The sequence below is a fragment of the Panthera onca genome, chromosome B3 (assembly GCF_046562875.1).
Source record: "Panthera onca isolate mPanOnc1 chromosome B3, mPanOnc1 haplotype 2, whole genome shotgun sequence".
Taxonomy (NCBI): domain Eukaryota; kingdom Metazoa; phylum Chordata; class Mammalia; order Carnivora; family Felidae; genus Panthera; species Panthera onca.
In genome coordinates this window covers 52,831,899-52,851,614 of record NC_138344.1, presented here as the reverse complement: position 1 = coordinate 52,851,614, position 19,716 = coordinate 52,831,899, and the positions used below count along the sequence as shown (strand labels likewise).

Genomic DNA, 19,716 nt, shown 5'->3' with positions numbered 1-19,716 from the left:
TTTACAATAATAGAGCCCTTATAATGCATGCATTTCACTGACAATTTATATACTCCAGTTCTTTGAAAACTGGTAAAAACAGAATCCACGGCACATTTAAGAGTAACAAGTACAGGACAATGAGGCAAAATTCTGAAGAGAAAACAGGATTTTCAAATATATGTTGATAAGCCTAATGAAAAATCAACAGTATTCCAAATACTTTAGGCCAAACCTGTACAAACATATGGGATTTGTCGGTACAGGCTAAGCAGAGAGAAAATTTGAATGATTACCCAGATAATTTGATTCTGGAAGAGTTTGCTTGGATCATTCGAACCAGCATTTGCCCTCTTCCTATTCTTCCCCTGCCCCCACCCCCACCCCTAGTTTTTCCCCAGAATATTTTTGTATCCACAATATTGGTATACAACTATATAAACCCTCTGTTTGACTTTGATCATGTAAACGTAGGCCTTGGATACATATATACATACAAAATACAATAGATGTTCCAAGGGAACTGGATGGGTGAAGTACACTAATCTGAAGTCTTTTCCTCTACTGTGAAGCTCCAGCCAGAGGCAAAGTGTGTTAACAGTCATCAAGAGAATTAACTTAGATACATTAAAATCTAAAATCCTGGCCGTTATTTCAGGGGGCTGAACTATTTGGATGATTGTCCAGACCCAACTATGGATATAGTCAAGTACATAGGCATATTTATGTGTATGTTTAGGCCATATGGATGATCCAAATAATTCCAAGTTCAAATATTTTCCTCTTTACTGTTACCTATCCTTGAAATCTTAGAATACCTGACTTCTCTTTAGTTGAATTCTGGGGTCAGTTAGGGGTTCTATGAGCAAGAGTGTCTATTCAGTGCTATCCTTCCTTCTGGGGAGTCAGAATGGGGGATTGAGATGGATTGTAAGAGAAAGAAAAGAGCTGCTGTCAAGGAGCTTACACTCTCATTTTATACTCAGTTGTTATTTTATTGCCAAACAGGAGGATGAGGAGAATATTCAAATGTGGAGTTGGTGGTTGACTCAACGGTAATGAGCTTAATTTTTGCAAATGATGTTTAATTTTTAAATGGCATTCAGCAGATAGAATCATATTGGCTATATAACACAAGTAAAGTGGTATTTGGAAAATTAACTCATCTACTTGATTCTCTTTAAAGAGCTAATTATAAGGTGTGCATTTTATCCATGGCTATGTGTAATGATTCAATAAACTCAATAGCTGTTAAATCTCTAAGATAACTATTAAATCCGAGGTAGGATAAAAGATGATTGCAGGCGTTCTACCCTGACCATATTCTCCACTGATCTGTTGCTATTGACTTTGGGATAAGGGAAAGAAAGAGAAGGGAAGACTGTTGAGGGAGAAAGAAGATGGAATGGGTTTGAGCCCACTGGGTTGGAGAATTAGATATAGATATAGAGGACTTTTCCTGCCTCAAATCACTGGGGGCTGTTATAAGAATTAACAGATGCCATTATTTAAAGTTATCTCTTGGTTAGCACTAATGGAGCTAAGCAAGGATGCAAACATGAAGAAAATAATTTTTATTTGAATTTGAAATGCATTGTGTGATTTTTTCCCCCCTATAACAGATGGGTGGTCCTAATTATATTTTACTTAGGCTATTATTAAATTACTTTGTATCACCCAAATTGATATCTATTGTAGTGGAGGTAATTGGCTGAGGCATGAATTGAGAGACTGGGAAAGGAGAGTCTCCTATTTAACTTTTGCCACAGACAAGTCACCTGTGGATAATCAAGAGTTTATTTAATAATTCATAGGAAAAGTCAAATGCTGAATTTGTAAGCATTTCTCCAAAGAATATGAATGTTGTAGACCCTACCACTAAAAACTAAATAAAAACACTTTTATTCACATTAGCAGGTATGTTTGGCCCTAAATACCCAGACACCAGCCTGGTCTTTCTAATGGACTTGAGTGCTTCCGCCCCAGACATTAAAATGTTCTTGGGGCAGGGCAGTGGGGATTTTGTGGGAAGGCGGACATAAGTTTTGCTCATGGCCTATCTTTTCCAAAGCCTGTTTTGTGGAATTGACCATTTCCCCTGCAAACTGTTGGCCTCTATTTTCTTTGGAAGTCTGTTTCTCTGGTTTGGACAAGAACAGACAACCAATGTTTCCTGGCTTGCTGACAGCCCATATGAGGTATGCCTATAAAATGGCACAGGCCACCAAATGTCCACTGTGAGGATGATACTACCTGGTAAAGACGGGCGATTTCCATGTGAACTACTGATGAGAAATGCTCCAGAGTAGGTACTGATCAACCTTCTTTAGTGTTTGAGGCACTTTTCTGAATGTCTTGGGGTAAAAACCATTTCCAGCAAGTTGCCAGTCTCATCTGGGTGTAAGGACAAGCCATGTTTTTTCTGCATATTTTCAATACACTCTCCTTGCAAAGTCTGCACGTGGAATCGTCTCAGAAGTGTAACCAGGATGACTTTCAGCATCACCATGGCGATGTATTTTCCTGCACAGCTACGGGGCCCAAAACCAAATGGCTGAAAATACCTGTAAGGAACCTATGAAAATGATCAGACAGTTAGCCAGAGTATTAAAGGCTAGAGTTATGCAGTCTCTGATTCACCCTGAAAACACTAATCAGTCAGAATGCTATTTCAGGGTCTAAACGATGAGTGACTGTAACTCAAGTAAGCTCTTTTCTCCATCCAATGTGATTCACCCTCTGTGACATACACCCAGCCTTGGACAGTCCCCACTTTTGCTCTTTATGTTAATGTCCTGGGGTAAAGCAATTACGCACAATCTTATTACAGCCAGTGTTAGCATACTCAACTATCTCTGAGGGATGGTCACAGCTTTACTACTCTTCTGCATGTCACCAAGACAAAGATTGTTTTTGTGCAAAGATGTTGACTCCTGGCATATTAGTGCCAAGCACCTAAATATTTATAGTTATGCAAAAAATTAATGGAGATCACATCTGTCTGTCTTGTTCACATCTGTACTTACATAGTACCTGGCATTTAGTATATGCTTAATGAGTTTTTGTTGACCAATTGTCAACATAGCATGGGTTGTTCACATAGAAACAGAATGACCTAGAGAACTGGATTAATTAAGATCACATTTCTACATCATATGCAAATGGAAAAAGAGGACAGTGAGGGAAATATCTGGATAATTTAGATTAATAAACATCATTGCCTAAAACTGGACATAATAGAAGCAGAATCTACAGTTTCCTTCAGTGAAAGGTGAAGCTCTTCTAATTACTGAGTTCTATTTAGAATGGGAACTACTGTTCATGGGGCCATTTGGTGAACCAAAGGCAGACTGCAAAAGCTAAATCTTTTAGTCTCATTCAATTTCCAACTGAGGCACAAGTGGACTTTCCTTTGCTTAGTTGGTGCCAGAGCTGAATCTATGTGATTACAAAGGGACAGGTTGAAATGGACAAGGTTGTTTGGGTTAAACAAAATTTGCTTCATTGTAGCCAAATTAAGGGCCTGGATTTTTCAAGTTTTGACCCATTGTGTGGCTACATGTGGATACTTCTCAGAGCTGGTGACCCAGCATCTTTGGCTTAAGGATGAATATGGTAGGCATGTTCTAAAGTAGGGGAAACGTGTGCTTCTGGTGAGGCAATACAGGGGAACAGTAAATAGGATGAAATGTACATGGTACAAACAGAACCAGAAAGGATTTAACGATTGACATTTTTAAGAGTGGCACACTCAGTTTTAAGGAAGAGTTCTTACATTCTTTGCAAAGTTTTCAAGAGTAAATTCATTGGGCTTGGGGAAAAACTCAAGTCTATGCATTCTTCCAATATTCAGGATAATGTTAGTCCCCTTTTTCACTGGATAGCCATCTATGACATCATCCTGTAAGGCTTTGCGCATGACCAAGTTCACAACAGGCTGGTACCGCATGCTTTCATAGATAAAGTTTTCCACCACTTTTAATTTTTGCATATCATCAATCCTTATTTCTCTTTCACCTGTGGGAGCAGATAAACAGGACAAGGAGTTAATGATAGTTTCAATATGTGTTGGGCATTTAAACTCCCATAGTTTCCACAGAATAGTTTGCTCCTGGTTGAAAAAAATTTCTTTCTATAATTCTTTTTTAAATAATTTTTTAAATGTTTATTTATTTTTGAAAGAGATAAATAGACAGAGCATGAGCAGGGGAAGGTCAGGGAGTGAGGGAGACACAGAATCTGAAGCGGGCTCCAGGCTCCGAGCTGTCAGCCCAGAGCCCAACGTGGGGCTCGAACTCATGAACCATGAGATCATGACCTAAGCAAAAGCTGGATGCTTAACTGACTGAACCACCCACATGCCCCAAATTTCTTTCCATAATTCTAATGCAAATCAGCAAAAATGGCTTGGGCCAAATATGTCATGTTTGGTTCACAGAGTACTTTATAAAAATTCATATTTGAGGCCAATTACTGTAAAACCTAGGAGATTTCATAGAAAAGCCTGGATTTCTAGAAAAATCAGGAAACCTGATTATACTGGTCTCATATCCCCACATGGCAATGACAGAACTTGAGTGGCCAATAAACCTTTAGAGGGGTATATACCTGCAGTATTTTAAAATTTTTATTTATTTTGAGAGCACACAGTTGGGGGAGGGACAGAGAGAGAGGAGAGAGGCTCTGAGCTGTCAGCCCCAATGCAGGACTCCATTCCACAACCATGAGATCATGACCTGAGCTGATATCGAGTTGGATGCCTAACCCACTGAGCCACCCATGTGCCCTTACCTTCAGTTTTATGTAGACCTACACAGTCTGCTTCGAACATTTGTCTGCCTGGCCTCTGAGGTCCTCAAATTTTGTCTCCTACTCTAAATTCTAGGGGACATTCACTCCTTCTCTAGTCAAAGTGAGGTGGTGAATTTAATCAGTTTCAATGACATTTTCTCCTCTGGTTACCTGTGCAGTCATCTGCCTGGAACACAAAACTGATAGTTCCTCTTCCCATCTGATCAAGAACAATCTATTGTGGTACAGAACCCTTCTCCCTGCCACAGCAAAATAGGTGCCTCAGCTGAGCTCTGGCTGTGCTGGGGATTGACAGATACTCCCACTGTTTCAGATTGGCCTGACACTGGTCAGAGAGGCTTAGATTACTCCCCAAACTGGCAAAGCTTCAGAGTGTCCTCAAATGGGTTACCACTTTTACAGAATCAAAATCAGCCCAGGGTCCTGAGGCAGCTCTCTGTCTTATACAGCTACACCATTCAGGAAACGTCTCTTTTGGTCAGAGAACTCTAACTGCCCTGCCCCTTGCCTCTGGCTCTTTGTACCCTCCAGGGTCTAATGGGGTACATTTATCTGGGGTGGAGAAGTAGAAAGGAAGATGACAGAGAAGGCAACCAAAGGCATTCCCTAGGAAGTAATTACTATGTGAGTATGTCTAGAGGGAACACGAACACATGTACAAATGGTTCAGCTGTTTCCCATCTTTGCTGAGGTTTGTTGAAGCGTCAGGGAGACATCATGAGACACAAGCACTTTTCACATCTCAAGGAAGTTGAATTAAAGGCTCATGGTTTCAAGAGCAATTTGCCCCTTGTTGCCTGAACTCCATCATTCTATGGCTCTCTCTTTAGTCCACTGGGCTTGCTTGTTAAGTTCTCTTTCTCCTGCCAGCCTGTGAGCCCCATAAGTGTAGGAAAGCTGTAGCTTATTCACTGTTGTGCCACTTCACCTGACCCAGAACCCATAACCTGACAGGGGGCATGTGAGAAACCATTCTGGAATTTGGAGCTTGGATGTTATTCTGGCTTCCTGTTACCTATCTTCCCAGGCAATTTCCCACCTACTACAACGCATCTGTAGACCCCTTATTTCATAAATTTAACCCTTTATGAAATTTCCCCTTACTGTCAACTATTTCAAGCAGCACTCAAATGGCTTTAAAAAGATGGTGCCTCTCTACAACCAAATAAGTTGCTTCACAGGAATCGCTTAAGGTCAAGAGAGAAAAGTGTCATTACTGATACTTCTTTACATATGTCAGAAATGTGTTCTTTAAAAGATCATCCATGCAAAGGACATTCCAAACAAGGAATTCTGTTGTTGTTTGTTTGTTTGTCTGTTTGTTTGTTTGAGGGGGGAGGGCCGAGAGAGGGAGAGAGAGAATCCCAAGCAGGCTCTGCATTGTGGAGCTCAATTCCACAAACTGCAAGATCATAACCTGAACCAGAATCAAGAGTTGGAGGCTTAACCAACTGAGCCACATAGGTGCCCCAGGAATTCTGTTTTTCCCCCGGAAAGCAATTCTGACTTCTTTCAAATGTGACACTGTTTCTGTGGAAGGGTGGTGGTGTCAGGATCAATGAGCAGAATGATGCTTAAGCAAAAGCAGATCAGGGAAGACTAGTGTAGGGAAGAGCTGAGCAGGGACCTGGTGGAGGAGGAGAGAGCAGGGAGAGGAAGGGTCCAACATCACTGGATTTTGGGGGAGAAGGAAGCTGATCAGTCTCCTGCCTTTGCTGTCATCCTTTCCTTGTCCTTCTGCCACTGATTGTAAGTTCATTTGTGGACAGACTGCTTGAAACCCAGAAACACTGCTATAGATGATAGCCGTTTCCCTGGGTGAACTCACAAAAGCCTTTTGCCACTGATAAGGTAGGCAGAACATTGTACTTGGTCTTTAAGCAGATACCATGTATCATTAAGCAGACAAATACAACCATACAAATGTGTTTACGTGCAGGTTAAGAAAGACCTTGAAGAACACACAGTAAAGTATTAACAGTGGTTTCCCTGGGGAATGCAAATGAGGCTGGGGAGGAGAGTGGGAGGGATCAGGGAATGTCACTTTCTGCTTTTATATATCTGTTATTTAAATTTTTTCAATGAGAATGCATTATTTTTATAATGAAAAAAAAAACACAGAAAGAACTACCTTTTCAACCTATCTGGCATAATCAAAGTGTGGCAAAATGGCTACTTTTATTGTTCTTTGGGTGGATTGTAATATTTTGTTTGAAATCTGACACTTAGGACATAAAAAGCTGACATTTAGAAAGAATTATTTTCTAAGCTCTTTTATTATTTGACCAGTTCTTACCAACGACAGTCTGTATTTCCTTCATTATTGCCTCTTCAACCTTAGGGTGCTTTGCAATGAGAAAAAGCATAAAAAACACAGAGACAGACATGGTGTCTGGTGCTGCGATCAGCATTTCCAGTATGCATTGGTTCACATTCTCTTTTGTCAGGTCACCACGTTTCTGAACAATTGGAAGAAGGGGAAAAAATTGGAAAAGTGAATCAAAGCTTCAAAAAAGGAGGGGAAGATACAGTTAGGATCAAAAACCATCAACAAAATGAAGTCATAAATATTATGTCTCTGTAATTGACTATGGGCATTTTTCATAAAAATCTTCAGCCAAAGGTTAAAAATTTAACCAATTATCTGTGTGTTTACTGTCTTTGGGCTCCCCCATTTTCATATTTTGTATTGTGCACACATGTAGTTTCAGTCTTAAAGGTCAGTCTTACCAGAATGTTGAATGAGTGGATTGTTTGGGTTATCATTATAGAAGTATTAGAGCAAATACTTAAAAGCATAAGTATGCAACAATTATAAGAGGGAATCTCTACACAGCCTATACACAAACAGTCATACACATATGTTAACGTGGGAATTATGGTTAGTCTGGGTCAGTACCTCAGCAAAAATCAACTCAGTGGCGAAATCCATACAGTCTTCCAGTTTCTCTGCTGTGGAAATTCTGTGTCTTTTCTCTTCTATCAGAATTTCCATGGCATCTTTCAAATCCTTGCTAAAGAAAAAAAAAAAAAAAGAAAATATAATCTATTTGTACTCGGTTAAGACATCTAGGAAAGCAGATTCATTTGCCATTTTTTTAAATAAAATTATCTGCTTAAGTTGAAGCCATTAGCGCTAATAACTGAATTTAAACTTAATTCTTCATAAATATCCTTAAATTGCGTATTCATTATACTTCATGTTAAGGAACCAAATTTAGCTAAGATGTCTAGGTACTGGTAGCAAAATTAAGGCTGTAACCTCTAGTTAAATGTTAAAAGCTGGTACCAAAATGGTCAATCCAATCATGTTTTCTGATCCTTGACTTGGCCAATGCAGTGTTTAAATTGAAAACCAAAACTGAAAAACAGTGAATGTCTTTAGTAAGGGCATGCCCTCTCCAGTTTGGCTACAGGTACCTTCACTTCCTGTTGACTTGTATCCACCCGGCCCACTTCTATTTGCCCAGCCCTGGGAACTACCAAGTTTGAGACTTTCTGTTCTAGCAAGAAAACACAGGTGATCAAGTATTATTCTTGATATTTCTTCTCATACTTTCCAGTTTCTGTCACATAGTAAACATGAAGTAAATGCTTACTGACTGACTAGCTGCATAAGCATGTATAGTACATGCATTTTGACAGTGTGGTAGAGGGAAGAGCACTTTGGAAAGAGAGGGCCAGCTGCTAGTCTGGATTGTTCTCTTTTTATGGAACCTACTTTTAAGTCTCTTAAATCTCTTTTATTTTTTTTTTTTTACTAAAATTTTTTTTTAATGTTTATTTTTGAGAGAGAGAGAGACAGAGTATGAGCAGGGGAGGGGCAGAGAGAGAGGGAGACACAGGATGCCAAGCAGGCTACAGGCTCTGAGCTGTCAGCACAGAGCCCGACATGGGGCTCAAACCCACAAACTGTGAGATCATGATCTGAGCCGAAGTCAGACAGCCAACCAACTGAGCCACCCAGGCACCCCTCTTATATCTCTTTTAAAGTGAAGAGCTCAGACTCAATGAACAATAAGTCCATCTTAAGATCTAAATGCTGTTATTCTGGCCTTTGTCTTGAAGTGTATGTGTCCATGTGTAAGTGTATTGTTCCCCAACCTCAGGGAATGGTATTCTGCCTTACATTAAATATACAATAAATCTTTCTTTCAAATTCTTGTTGACATGGTCACCTGTACACCCTGTTGATGATGCTGACATAAATAGCTGTGTGTTTACTCCAGCTCAGCAGGAAAAGTAAAGGAAGATTCTTTAAGATCCCTCCCATTTTTAAAGTTTTTTTGGGGCATCTCAAAGAAGGTGTTTAAACATTTGAAGAGGTATTCTTCAGGCTAGTAGAGTAATTGTGTCATTCTAAATGAGGATGCCATCTATTGTGTATCTCTGTAAGTGTGCCTATAGATACACACATACCTCCAGATATACACCAAGGATATATTCACATTCATTTATTCATTCATCTACTAATCCATTTATTCAGCAATATTTTTTGAGCAACTCTTACAGACTAGAGACAGATATTCACTTAGTTGGTGAGCTATAAATGCTCATAGCATTCCTACCTGAGCAATGGCCCCCAAATATTCTGGGAGTTGTTGAAATGCCCTTAGACTATGAATTCATAGAGAATTCCTTGATGGAACTGCATCCACTTCTGAACATATGCCTCCACCTGGGGCCAGAATCATGGGCCTGTGAATACTGTTTGGGATCCTTCTTATTCAGGTTAAAAGCTGACCAGCTTTTACATAAATGTAGGCATATGAATTTATATACCCTTAAAAATTAGGGGAATTGTGCTCAGTGACAGTTTTCAGGGAATAGGTAATCTCTGACTTACAAGCATATATTAAAAGAATATATCTGTGAGTCTGTGGTTTGGCACTCTGAGAATATTTTGTGCCAAAACAAGGGTGGCTAGTTTATCAGTCCAGGCCACAGCACCTACTTAAGATATTCTGTGGTTAAAAAGCCTTAAACTTGCCAGAATAAGAAGTAGAAAACAATACTTCTGTAATATTGGAGATTAAGATAAGCAGAAATATAAACTTGAATAAATAGGGATGGGAGTAGATGTCCTAGAATCCTTTCCATCAGTATATTTCTAAAAAGTATTGGCATGACAGAGAAAGACAAATATTATATAATCTAATTCATTTCTGTGGAAAAAGAGGCAAAGAAGGGGAGTGACATAAAGCATGCTAAAGGAAATAATAAGAGAATAATAAATTCATTTATATGTGGAATCTTAAAACAAAAAAAAACCCATAGTTCTTAGATACAGAGAAGAAATTGGTGGCTACCAGAGGTGAGGGGGTAAAGGTGGGCAAAGTGGATGAAGTGGGTGAAAAGGTACAAAGTTCTAGTTATAAAATAAATAAGTCATGGAGATGTAATGTACAACATGGTGACTATAGTTAAAAATACTGTATTGCATATTTGAAAGTTGCTAAGAGAATAGATCTTAAAAGTTTTTATCACAAGAAAAAATTTTGTAACTAGATATAATGGTGATTATTTCACAACATATACAAATATTGAGTCTTTGTGTTGTATACCTGAAAGTAATATAATGTTTTATGTCAATTATACCTCAATTTAAAAAAAAAAGCACTGGCATTATTGTAATGGACATGGATGGGGGAGAAGATTAAAAGATTTCTCTAGGTCTTTACTGCTCCAGGACATAGGATATATAGATGAATACACTAACCATTGGCAAATATTACATAGAGAGGGAATGTTGCTGAGCTAATTTCTGTAGAAAACTCTGAGAAACCATTGTACAATTTCATGCAATATATTTCTATGGCCTGCTGGCCAAAACCAAAGCTAAACTAATGACCAGGAACTATGAAAAGAGACTCTTCAGACCACTGGCAACTTTGACCATAGTGAAGAGGTGAATCCATTATCTCATTGATTCTAGTCACAAGAAGCTCTGGTGGAAACTAAATGAAGTGTATAAAGACCCAAGCATCTAAATCACCCACCTAATACTTATCAACCACATGAAACTATATAAAGCTACATCAAGTTGGCTTCCTCCCTAACATTGTTATTAAATGTAAATACACAAACAGGATAAAGTTGGGGCTTCAAACAAGTTTGGGAACTTTTAGAGATGGAGAATTTAGGATGGTTAGAGACATGTGGGGGAAGATCTGAACAAAAGGAAGGGGAACATATTTAGTGCCTTCTATGTGCCATCCTCTGTGTTAATTGCCCTACATATAGGATCTCATTAACCTATATCCCTACCCTGGAAGGTAGGTAATATTTTACTTTAAATAACTTCCCAAGGCCGTTTAGTTACTAAGTAGTAGAGACAGGATACAAACCAGGTGTGTCTGCCTCTAGATCCCATGGGCTTTTCACTGGTGGTGAGAGAAGGCAGTGTTTAGTGGCTGGCTACTTACACTCTAAAAACCTACTGATTGGCCTATAGGCCATTGGGCACTCGTCCAGTTTTGGGCTAGACTAGTCTATAACCAAAGCAAAGCCATTTAATGACCATTTCAGGATCCCCCAAAGATATAATATATATAACTAAAAAAAGAAAATCACACATTTCATTGAAGTTCATTATAGTCATTGTGAAAAAATTCTTTTGAGACTATGATCAATTCCTACAAGTTGAATTCTGTTAAATTTGTTCAGAAGTAACACGACTATAAAATGATCTTGTGTTTCCTTTTTCCAGATATGCAAAGGGAATTTTGACAGAGAATAATGGTAGGTTCAGCCAACCCTTCTCATCAACTCAAAATACACTGTGGTGTCCTACTTCCAGAGATGGGGCTCCCAGACCACCCACTTGGCCCCCTTGCTGAAAAGCTGCCTGGGCCAAAGGTTTCTCTTACTCTTTGGTCTGGCCATACGCAGCCAAATTGCTGTAAGAAGTGTTTCATCAGCAACTTAATCCACAGCTCCCTTGTGGGCTCTGAAGAGCAGACAGCTAGCTGAAGAGGCCAACAATAGCAAGGACACAACCCCAAATCAATCCAAACTCACTGATAAGTTTTCCAAACTTGTGTTACTTACACAGACTTTTCATATTTTCTGTATAGCCAAGAAATCTTAAAGAAGATGTCTGGTTTGAGAAGGAGAGCTTGCCACGCATCAAAATAACCCTGGATTTTAACCACAATGGCACTTTCTGGAAAAACAAAACAAAAGAGCAGAGTAGTTGAGCAAAAATGTGAGCCCAAGAAAGGTATTTTGAGAAGAGAAGATCCCTTGTATAGAGTCTTTTATCAGCCTGGGGTTCTAAGCTAGGCAAGGTCCCCACTTTCATTGGTGTTTCAGCCATGTGAATGCCACTAGTCAAATAAACGTTAATTTATTCTGGTTGGCATCTAAATTAACAAAATTAAGTAGAGATGTGCCACTTTTCAAGTTCGTGTTAGAGACCTAACCTAGAATGTCACATGCCCTTCTTTGACTGAGTGTCCAACTCCTTCCTGTGTTGTTGGACAATGGGAAATAAGAGGAGCACGAGTAGATATGGCCATCATTGGCCTCAATTCTGGCACCTGGGAGTGCAAAAAGCCATGCCACTTTCCTGTTTACATTTTGGTCCAGAGTATAGAATTCATCTTGGTATCTCTAATGTCTTGCCCTGAGCCTCATGCATAGTCAGCTTTTTTTTTAATGTTTATTTATTTTTGAGAGAGAGAGAGAGAGAGAGAGAGAGAGAGACAGTGCATGAGTGGGGGAGAGGCAGAGAGAGAGAGGGAAACACAGAATCCAAAGTAGGCTCCAGGCTCTGAGCTGTCAGCACAGAGCCTGACATGGGGCTCGAACCCACCAACCATGAGATCATGACCTGAGCCAAACTGGGATGCTCAACCGAGCCACCCAGGTGCCCCCATAGTCAGCTTTTAATGAATGTCCTTTAATTATATTGAATGCTAGGGGAAAGAAAACCTCTGCTTTTTCAAATTGTACAAAAAAGAAGGGGATAGAGATTTATTTTCAACCGCTAAATACCAGTCACCATGCAAAGTGTTTTAAAAAAGAGACCTCATTTAATCCTTACAATCTTGTTTGGGGGCGGGGGGTGTCATCACTTTTTCAGATGAAGAAACTGCAGTTCATAGAAACTAGGAAGCTTGCCTAAAACCATACATCCAGTGTGATAGGCAGGTCCTTATGCTGGAGCCCGGTTCTATCTGACCTCAGAGCAATGTTCCTTCCTCTTTGTTGTACTGGCTCCCTCAGGCAAATTGAGAGTTTAACAAGGGTGGTGTGTGGAGAAGAGGAACAAACATAACTCTGCATGGATTATGCAGGTTCCTAGCATCACAGCCCATATCCCTAGGTTAACCTATCCCTAGGTTTATAATTCCCTTTACTTCATCCTTCCTAAGAACCAAGGCTAACAGGGAACTATGAAGCAGGGACTTATAAAATATGCACTTGCCTAACCTTAGGAGAGATGCATGTAGGACAGGCCAGCTGGGATTAGAGGGGATGGATCAGGCAAGGGGTGTGACTGAAAACAGAGTGAATGGGGCTCCCATCCAAATGACAGTCAGATGACGTGTCTATGGCTCTTGAAGGGAGTATAAAGAGCAGGGGACGTGGGCAAGCAGAGCTGGAGAAGAGAAAAGGAAGGCTTATAGCTTATCTGCTGGTCCAAATGTGGCAAATTAGGCAGCAGGTGTTATAGCTCAGCTGGTTTTGGCAAGTGTTAAAAGTAGGCCCCGGGGTCGCCTGGGTGGCTCAGTCGGTTAAGCGTCCGACTTTGGCTCAGGTCATGGTCTCACAGCTCATGAGTTCAAGCCCTGTGTTGGGCTCTCTGCTGACAGCTCAGAGCCTACAGCCTGCTTCACATTCTGTCTCTCCCTCTCTCTCTGCCCCTCCCTTGCTCACACTCTGTCTCTCTCTCTCTCAAAAATAAATTTAAAAAAACACTAAATTTTTTTTTTTAAGTTGGCCCTGTTCTCATGCCTGTAATGTTCTTCTCTCAAACCTGGATGAGGCTCATGGTCTCACTTAACATTTAGGCTTATGTTCAGGTGTCCTCTCTGCACAGGCCTTTCTGGACAACCCTCTCTGTAATAGCCACATATGCTCCCACCATGGTACCTACGTCTTCACTTTCTAGCCCCTTGCTCTGTTTCTCTTCAAGACTCCTATTATTTCCTGATTCATTATTAGATATTTACTTGTTTACTGTTTATATTGGCACTGAGATGTGAGCTCCTTGAAGGCGAGGACTTTATCTGTCTTGTTTACCTCTCTATCCCCAGAACCTAGAACAGTGCCTGGCAGAAAATAGGCAATTAACAAATATTTTTTGAATGAATGCATGAATCAATGAATATACTGGAAATTCGGGAAAAATTACATTAAGCTGGACAACAGCATAATGGAATTAGCCCAACTGATTAATGTTTATTTTTGATGGTGATAGAGTTACATGTATGTGTTTTAATATTTGTTTCTGTAGTACAGTGAAGAGAGTAGCTTTTTGAGTGAAACAACTTGCCAGAGTTGTTATAAATGCTAAATGATAAACTATGTGTAGAGCAACTTTTTATAGTAGATATTAAATTAATGGTAGCTATTTTCATCATTTCCAGCAGCAGCAGCTCCGGCACCATTATCATCCTATAGACAGAGTCAAAGTTTTCATGCTTAGTAGCTTCGAGGGAGGAGTGTGTATGTATATTTATGTATATATGTATGTGTATGTGTGTATTTGTGTGTGTGTGTGCGCACACGTGCACACCCAAAAGAATGGTTGGAAATGGTTAAATATACCAGTTTGATTGGTGGTAGGGTATATTAATGACCAAATGAACTGGTCACACTTGTTAAGTTTTGACTATGGATAGAATCATATTTCCCAGAGCAATGAAGAGTGATCAAAAGAGGAGATGGCCCCTACTTATAGAAACTTATCTTATAAATGAAAATGGCAGACACACTAGGAAAAAAAAATCTTGAGAAAACTTAGAGATGTTTGAATAAGAGCAATGTAAAAAACAGCATATCTTTCCTTGAGTCTGTTTTCCCCTTCATCTCCATGTTCAATAAAAGGCAGAATGTCAGTTCTCAAATACCGTCCAGTGGGATCCCCAGGAAGAGCATGTTAGAGGTGTCTAGCATGATGCGCCTCATGAGGGTCAACACGTCGATGTAACCCAGTTCGTTGGTGACCTCCTCCAACCTGTCCAGATGTGTTATGACGGATTCAACACAAATTGTCACCATGCGCACGAGTCCAGGGCCAGACAGAGCTGAGGGGAACACATCAGAGAGTGAGCCACCATGAACTCAGGGGGCATACATAATCAGGATATTTTGGCCTTTTATGTTCAGGGTTTAACTGTACATAATTTTTTTTCAGTAACTAGGTTGAAATTTTCATGTTCTTTTTAAAAATACTTTTCTGCATTCTCCTGATTTTCTACAAGCATGCATCACCTTCATGGTTAAAAATAAATGAAAGAATGTATGGGAGAACCTGGGTGGCTCAGTCGGTTACATGTCTGACTCTTGATTTTGGCTCAGGTCATAATCTCATGATTTGTGAGATCCAGCCCCACATTGAGCTCTGTGCTGACAGCACGTGGCCTGCTTGGGACTCTCTCTCTCCCTGTCTCTCTGCCCCTTTGCCACTTGCTCTCTCTCTCTCTCAAAATAAATAAATAAACGTTAAAAATTTTTTAAAATGAATGGATGCACGAAAACCTTATTTTAAACAAAATATTCAAAATTAAACTTTTCTTCACGTTATTGCAAATCATTTGTGATATTGCAATTGAAAAATTTAGTATTGTGGTCATTAATCACAAATCAGTGGTTTTCCGTATTTATTGTATATATCTCCCTCTAAGGAAGGTTTGGATTTGGCCAGGGTGATATTTATTTTATGTTTCAACAGGTGGCAGGGTACTGTTCTAGAACTACACCAATTGGACCTTAACTATTTGATCTAAAGTGCTTCCTATTAATTGTGGTTTATATGTTGACAATGCTAGTCTTATAAATTACCAAAAGTGTTCTTCTCTTAATTGTGATTTCTCTTCAAATGACTTCTAGATTTGTTTTACTCAACGAACATCATGACAGCTAAGCACCAGTCTTCCTCCCTGGCTGGAATTTCTTTAAGGGCAGTGACAGCCTTCTATTAGCACTGTCCTTCAAGTCCACACAGTACATGGTACCTTTCAAATCATATTGGTCAAATAGAGAAATGAATGAATGAATGAATAAATGAGTGAATGAAAGAGTGGGTGAATAGTTGAGTGAAGACAGGTGGTGTGAATTGGCTCTGCCTACCAGCTAGTGGATCCTGGTGGTAGGTCATCTATTCAGAGAGTTTAACACTTGAAGCCCCCCTTTGTCTCTTTGCTCTAAGTTTCTTCAAGCTTTCTTTATGAGTAGTATCTCCTATTTATGTCTTTTATTATTCAGACTTGCTGTTAAAATCAGAGCCCTTGAAATTCAATGAAAAATCCTGGGGAAATTTGTAGCCATAATTCTCTCTTAAAAAAAAAAAAAAAAATCAAGGGCGCCTGCGTGGCTCAGTAAGCTGAGTGTCCTACTCTTGATTTCAGCTCAATCGCTTCTCGGCCTTTTGGCTAAGATCAAGTGTTGATTTCAGCTCAGGTCATGAACCCAGGGTCATGGGATTGAGAACCGTGCTGGGCATGGAGCCTGTTTGAAATTCTTCTCCCTTCTCTCTTTCTCTCTTTCTGTCTCTCTCTGCCCCTCACCGCACTCATATACTCTCTGTCTCTAAAATAAAATTTAAAAATATTTTTAAAAAATCAGTTGCACAACAGAAGCTTCTGAAGGCAGACTTTGCAAATAAGCAAGGAAGCCTGTTAAGCAATTGTAGATTCATAAAATGTATACTTATGGATGAAAAAGAAGGTTGGGGGTGCCTGGGTGGCCCAGTTAAGCATCCAACTTCAGTTCAGGTCACAATCTTATGGTTTATGAGTTCAGGCCCTGCATTTGGCTCTGTGCTGACAGCTCAGAGCCTGAAGTCTGCTTTGCATTATGTGTCTTCGCTCCCCCAGTCACACTGTGTCTGTATGTCTCTCTCTCTCAAAAATAGACATTAAAAAAATTAAAAATAAATAAATACAAAAGAAGGTTGGGTTGGTAGCATACTTTCTGACTGTAGGAAATACTTGGCAGATATGAAAGGTCAGCATGTTGTTCTTTGGGTGATTATCACATTCACAAATGAGACAAATGATTTCTGAATGACTCAGCCCTTTGTGTGGAGCAGTTGACTTCAAATATCACTGGTGGTTTTCTCCCAGATAGATGTATGATTTGCCTCCACATCCAAGAGCTTAAAGCCACATTTCAAATATATAAGCAAAATGTAATATCATTGCTTATAGTCAGTGGTATGATGTAGACATTATTTTTATTTTTAAGTATTTTAAAATGTTTATTTATTTATTTTTGGAGAGAGAGTGCAAATGGGAGAGGGGCAGAGAGAAAGGAAGGGAGATAATCCCAAGCAGGCACCGTGCTGTCAGCACAGAGCCCGATGGAGGGCTTGATCTCACAAACTGCGAGATCATGACCCGAGCCGAAATCAAGAGTCGGATTCTCAACCAACTGAGCCACCCAGGTGCCCAAACTTTAATTTTTTAAATGTGCTAAAAAGTACTGAATCTTATCCAGGTTAAACAAAAGTGAGCAAGAAATCAGCATAATTCTGTCACTATGGACAACTCTCTTGGCAGTTTCAGGAAACACAGGCTATTTTTTGCCCCTCAACCTTCATCTCTCCAGGATGGGCCATTGCCTGGGCTGCACTTCACTACTTCTCCATAGATATGTCCAGGGGGTCAATGCCTTCCTTAATGTTACTACTTTAGATACCAAAATTACTCCCAAATTTCTGCTATATCAGGAAAACTAACAAGAAGTGTGACTCTAAAAGGAGATTCATCCTTTTAGAGCTTGGGACTCTAACACATTATTAAAAATGTCAGAAACAACAGTGAACTTTTCATAAGCAATTCAGCCTCTATTTTTGGCATTTCATCTGGGGAGTTTTGTAATGTTTTTATTAGACAATCTGATCTTTTATATACAGGGCTTATCTAAAAATATGTCACAAGGATTGTTTTGATTGCTTTCCAAGTGCTATAGATTCTACTCTTTTAACATCTCTTACACTGATAACTTCCCTTCCGCACACCCTTTATCACTACAGTAGCTCCCAACATCTTTCACTGTTCACAGTCATGCCTCCTGTCAATTAAACGTTCATTCTGCTACCAGAGGAATTTTTGTAAAACACAAATATGTTCATGTCATTCTGCTTAAAATCTTGAATGATTTACTGTAGCTTTCAGAATAAGCTCAGTTCAGTGCCTTCCCCTGGGCCTCATGCCTACATGCATCTATGCCAGGTACAAGGGCCTGCTTACAGTTCCCTGGACATACAGTGCTGATCTACCCTTCCCTGTTTTGGAGTATCCTGTTCTTTCCTTCTGTGGAATGTGTCCTTATCAAACTTTCTTAATTTTGGTAGCTTTTACCTTCTTTCAAAACTTATCATAAGCATCCATTCCTCAAAAAGCCACCCATGACCCCTCAGTGTACTTTAATGGACCAATTTTTTCTGTGCTCTGTGGTGCTGTGCACACAACTCTAGCATAACACATCACCTAGGATGATATTTGGTGATATATTGATCTGCCACTCTGCTCCTCCCCGCCCCCCCCCCCCTTATAAATTCCTTGGGGGCAGGAACCATGTATTGACTAACATCATATTCTGGGCACCTAGTTCAATGATGAGAACACAGTAGTTTGTTAAACAAATGGATGAGTTTAGAAAATTCTGTTAATTAAAAAAAATTTTTAGGGGTGCCTGGGTGGCTCAGTTGGTTAAGCATCCGACTTCGGCTCAGGTCATGATCTCATGGTCTGTGAGTTCGAGCCCCCCATTGGGCTCTGTGCTGACAGCTCAGAGCCTGGAGCCTGCTTCAGATTCTGTCTCCCTCTCTCTGACCCTCCCCTGTTCATACTCTGTCTCTCTCTGTCTCAAAAATAAATAAACATTTAAAAAAATTAAAAAAAAATTTTTAATTCTATTAATTTTGGGGGCACCTAGGTGGCTCAGTTGGTTAAGTGTCTGACTTCAGCTCAGGTCATGATCTCACAGTCCATGAGTTCGAGAACCACGTCAGGCTCTGTGCTGACAGTTCAGAGCCTGGAACCTGCTTTGCTTTCTGTGTCTCCCTCTCTCTTTGCCCCTCCCCCACTCATGCTCTGTCTCTGTCAAAAAAATGAATAAATGTTAAAAAAATTTAAATTCTATTAATTTTTGCATGGCAAGGTAAACCATGTTGGTATGTGAGAGTTAATTGCTCCTAAACACTAGTTCACATATTCCTAATGCACCTGGGCCAAACAGCAAAGTAAAATAAAACTTACATTTCAAATCTTGTCATTTGCAACAACATGGATGGACCTAGAGGGTATTACGCTAAATGAGGTAAGTCAGAGAGAAAAAGACAAATGCCACATGATTTCACTTTATATGGAATATAAAGAACAATACAAATGAACAGACAAACAAAAAGAAACAGACCCAAATACAGAGAACAAACTGGTGGTTGCTAGAAGTGAGAGGGGGTGGGGATGGGTGAAATAGGTGAAGGGGGTGAATAGGTACAAACTTCCAGTTATAAAATAAGTAAGTCATGGAGATATAATGTACAGCATAGGGAATATAGTCAGTAATATTGTCACATCTTTGTATTGTGACTACACTTATCGGGGGGAGCATTTCATAACATATATAATTGTTGAATCACTCAGTCATATACCTAAAACTAGTATAATATTGTATGTCAACTATACTTCAACAAAACAAACAAAAACCCCCCACATTTCTATAGGGTCTTACAGCATTATTTCACTT

At 39.7% G+C, this 19,716-nt stretch overlaps 1 protein-coding gene across 1 annotated transcript in view; it reads right to left on the bottom strand.

The window, feature by feature from the left end:
* Positions 1-1,538: 1,538 nt before the first annotated feature.
* CYP19A1 (cytochrome P450 family 19 subfamily A member 1) overlaps positions 1,539-19,716 on the bottom strand; it is a 40,845-nt gene continuing 22,667 nt past the window's right edge. Inside the window, exons 4-9 of the mRNA XM_060618531.2 lie at positions 14,871-15,047; positions 11,842-11,956; positions 7,691-7,805; positions 7,088-7,250; positions 3,755-3,996; positions 1,539-2,554 (exon numbers count right to left, since the gene is read on the bottom strand). Of these exons, the coding sequence (XP_060474514.1) occupies positions 2,306-2,554; positions 3,755-3,996; positions 7,088-7,250; positions 7,691-7,805; positions 11,842-11,956; positions 14,871-15,047 (1,061 nt within the window). The 3' untranslated portion in view covers positions 1,539-2,305. The remainder of the gene's footprint in view (positions 2,555-3,754; positions 3,997-7,087; positions 7,251-7,690; positions 7,806-11,841; positions 11,957-14,870; positions 15,048-19,716) is intronic.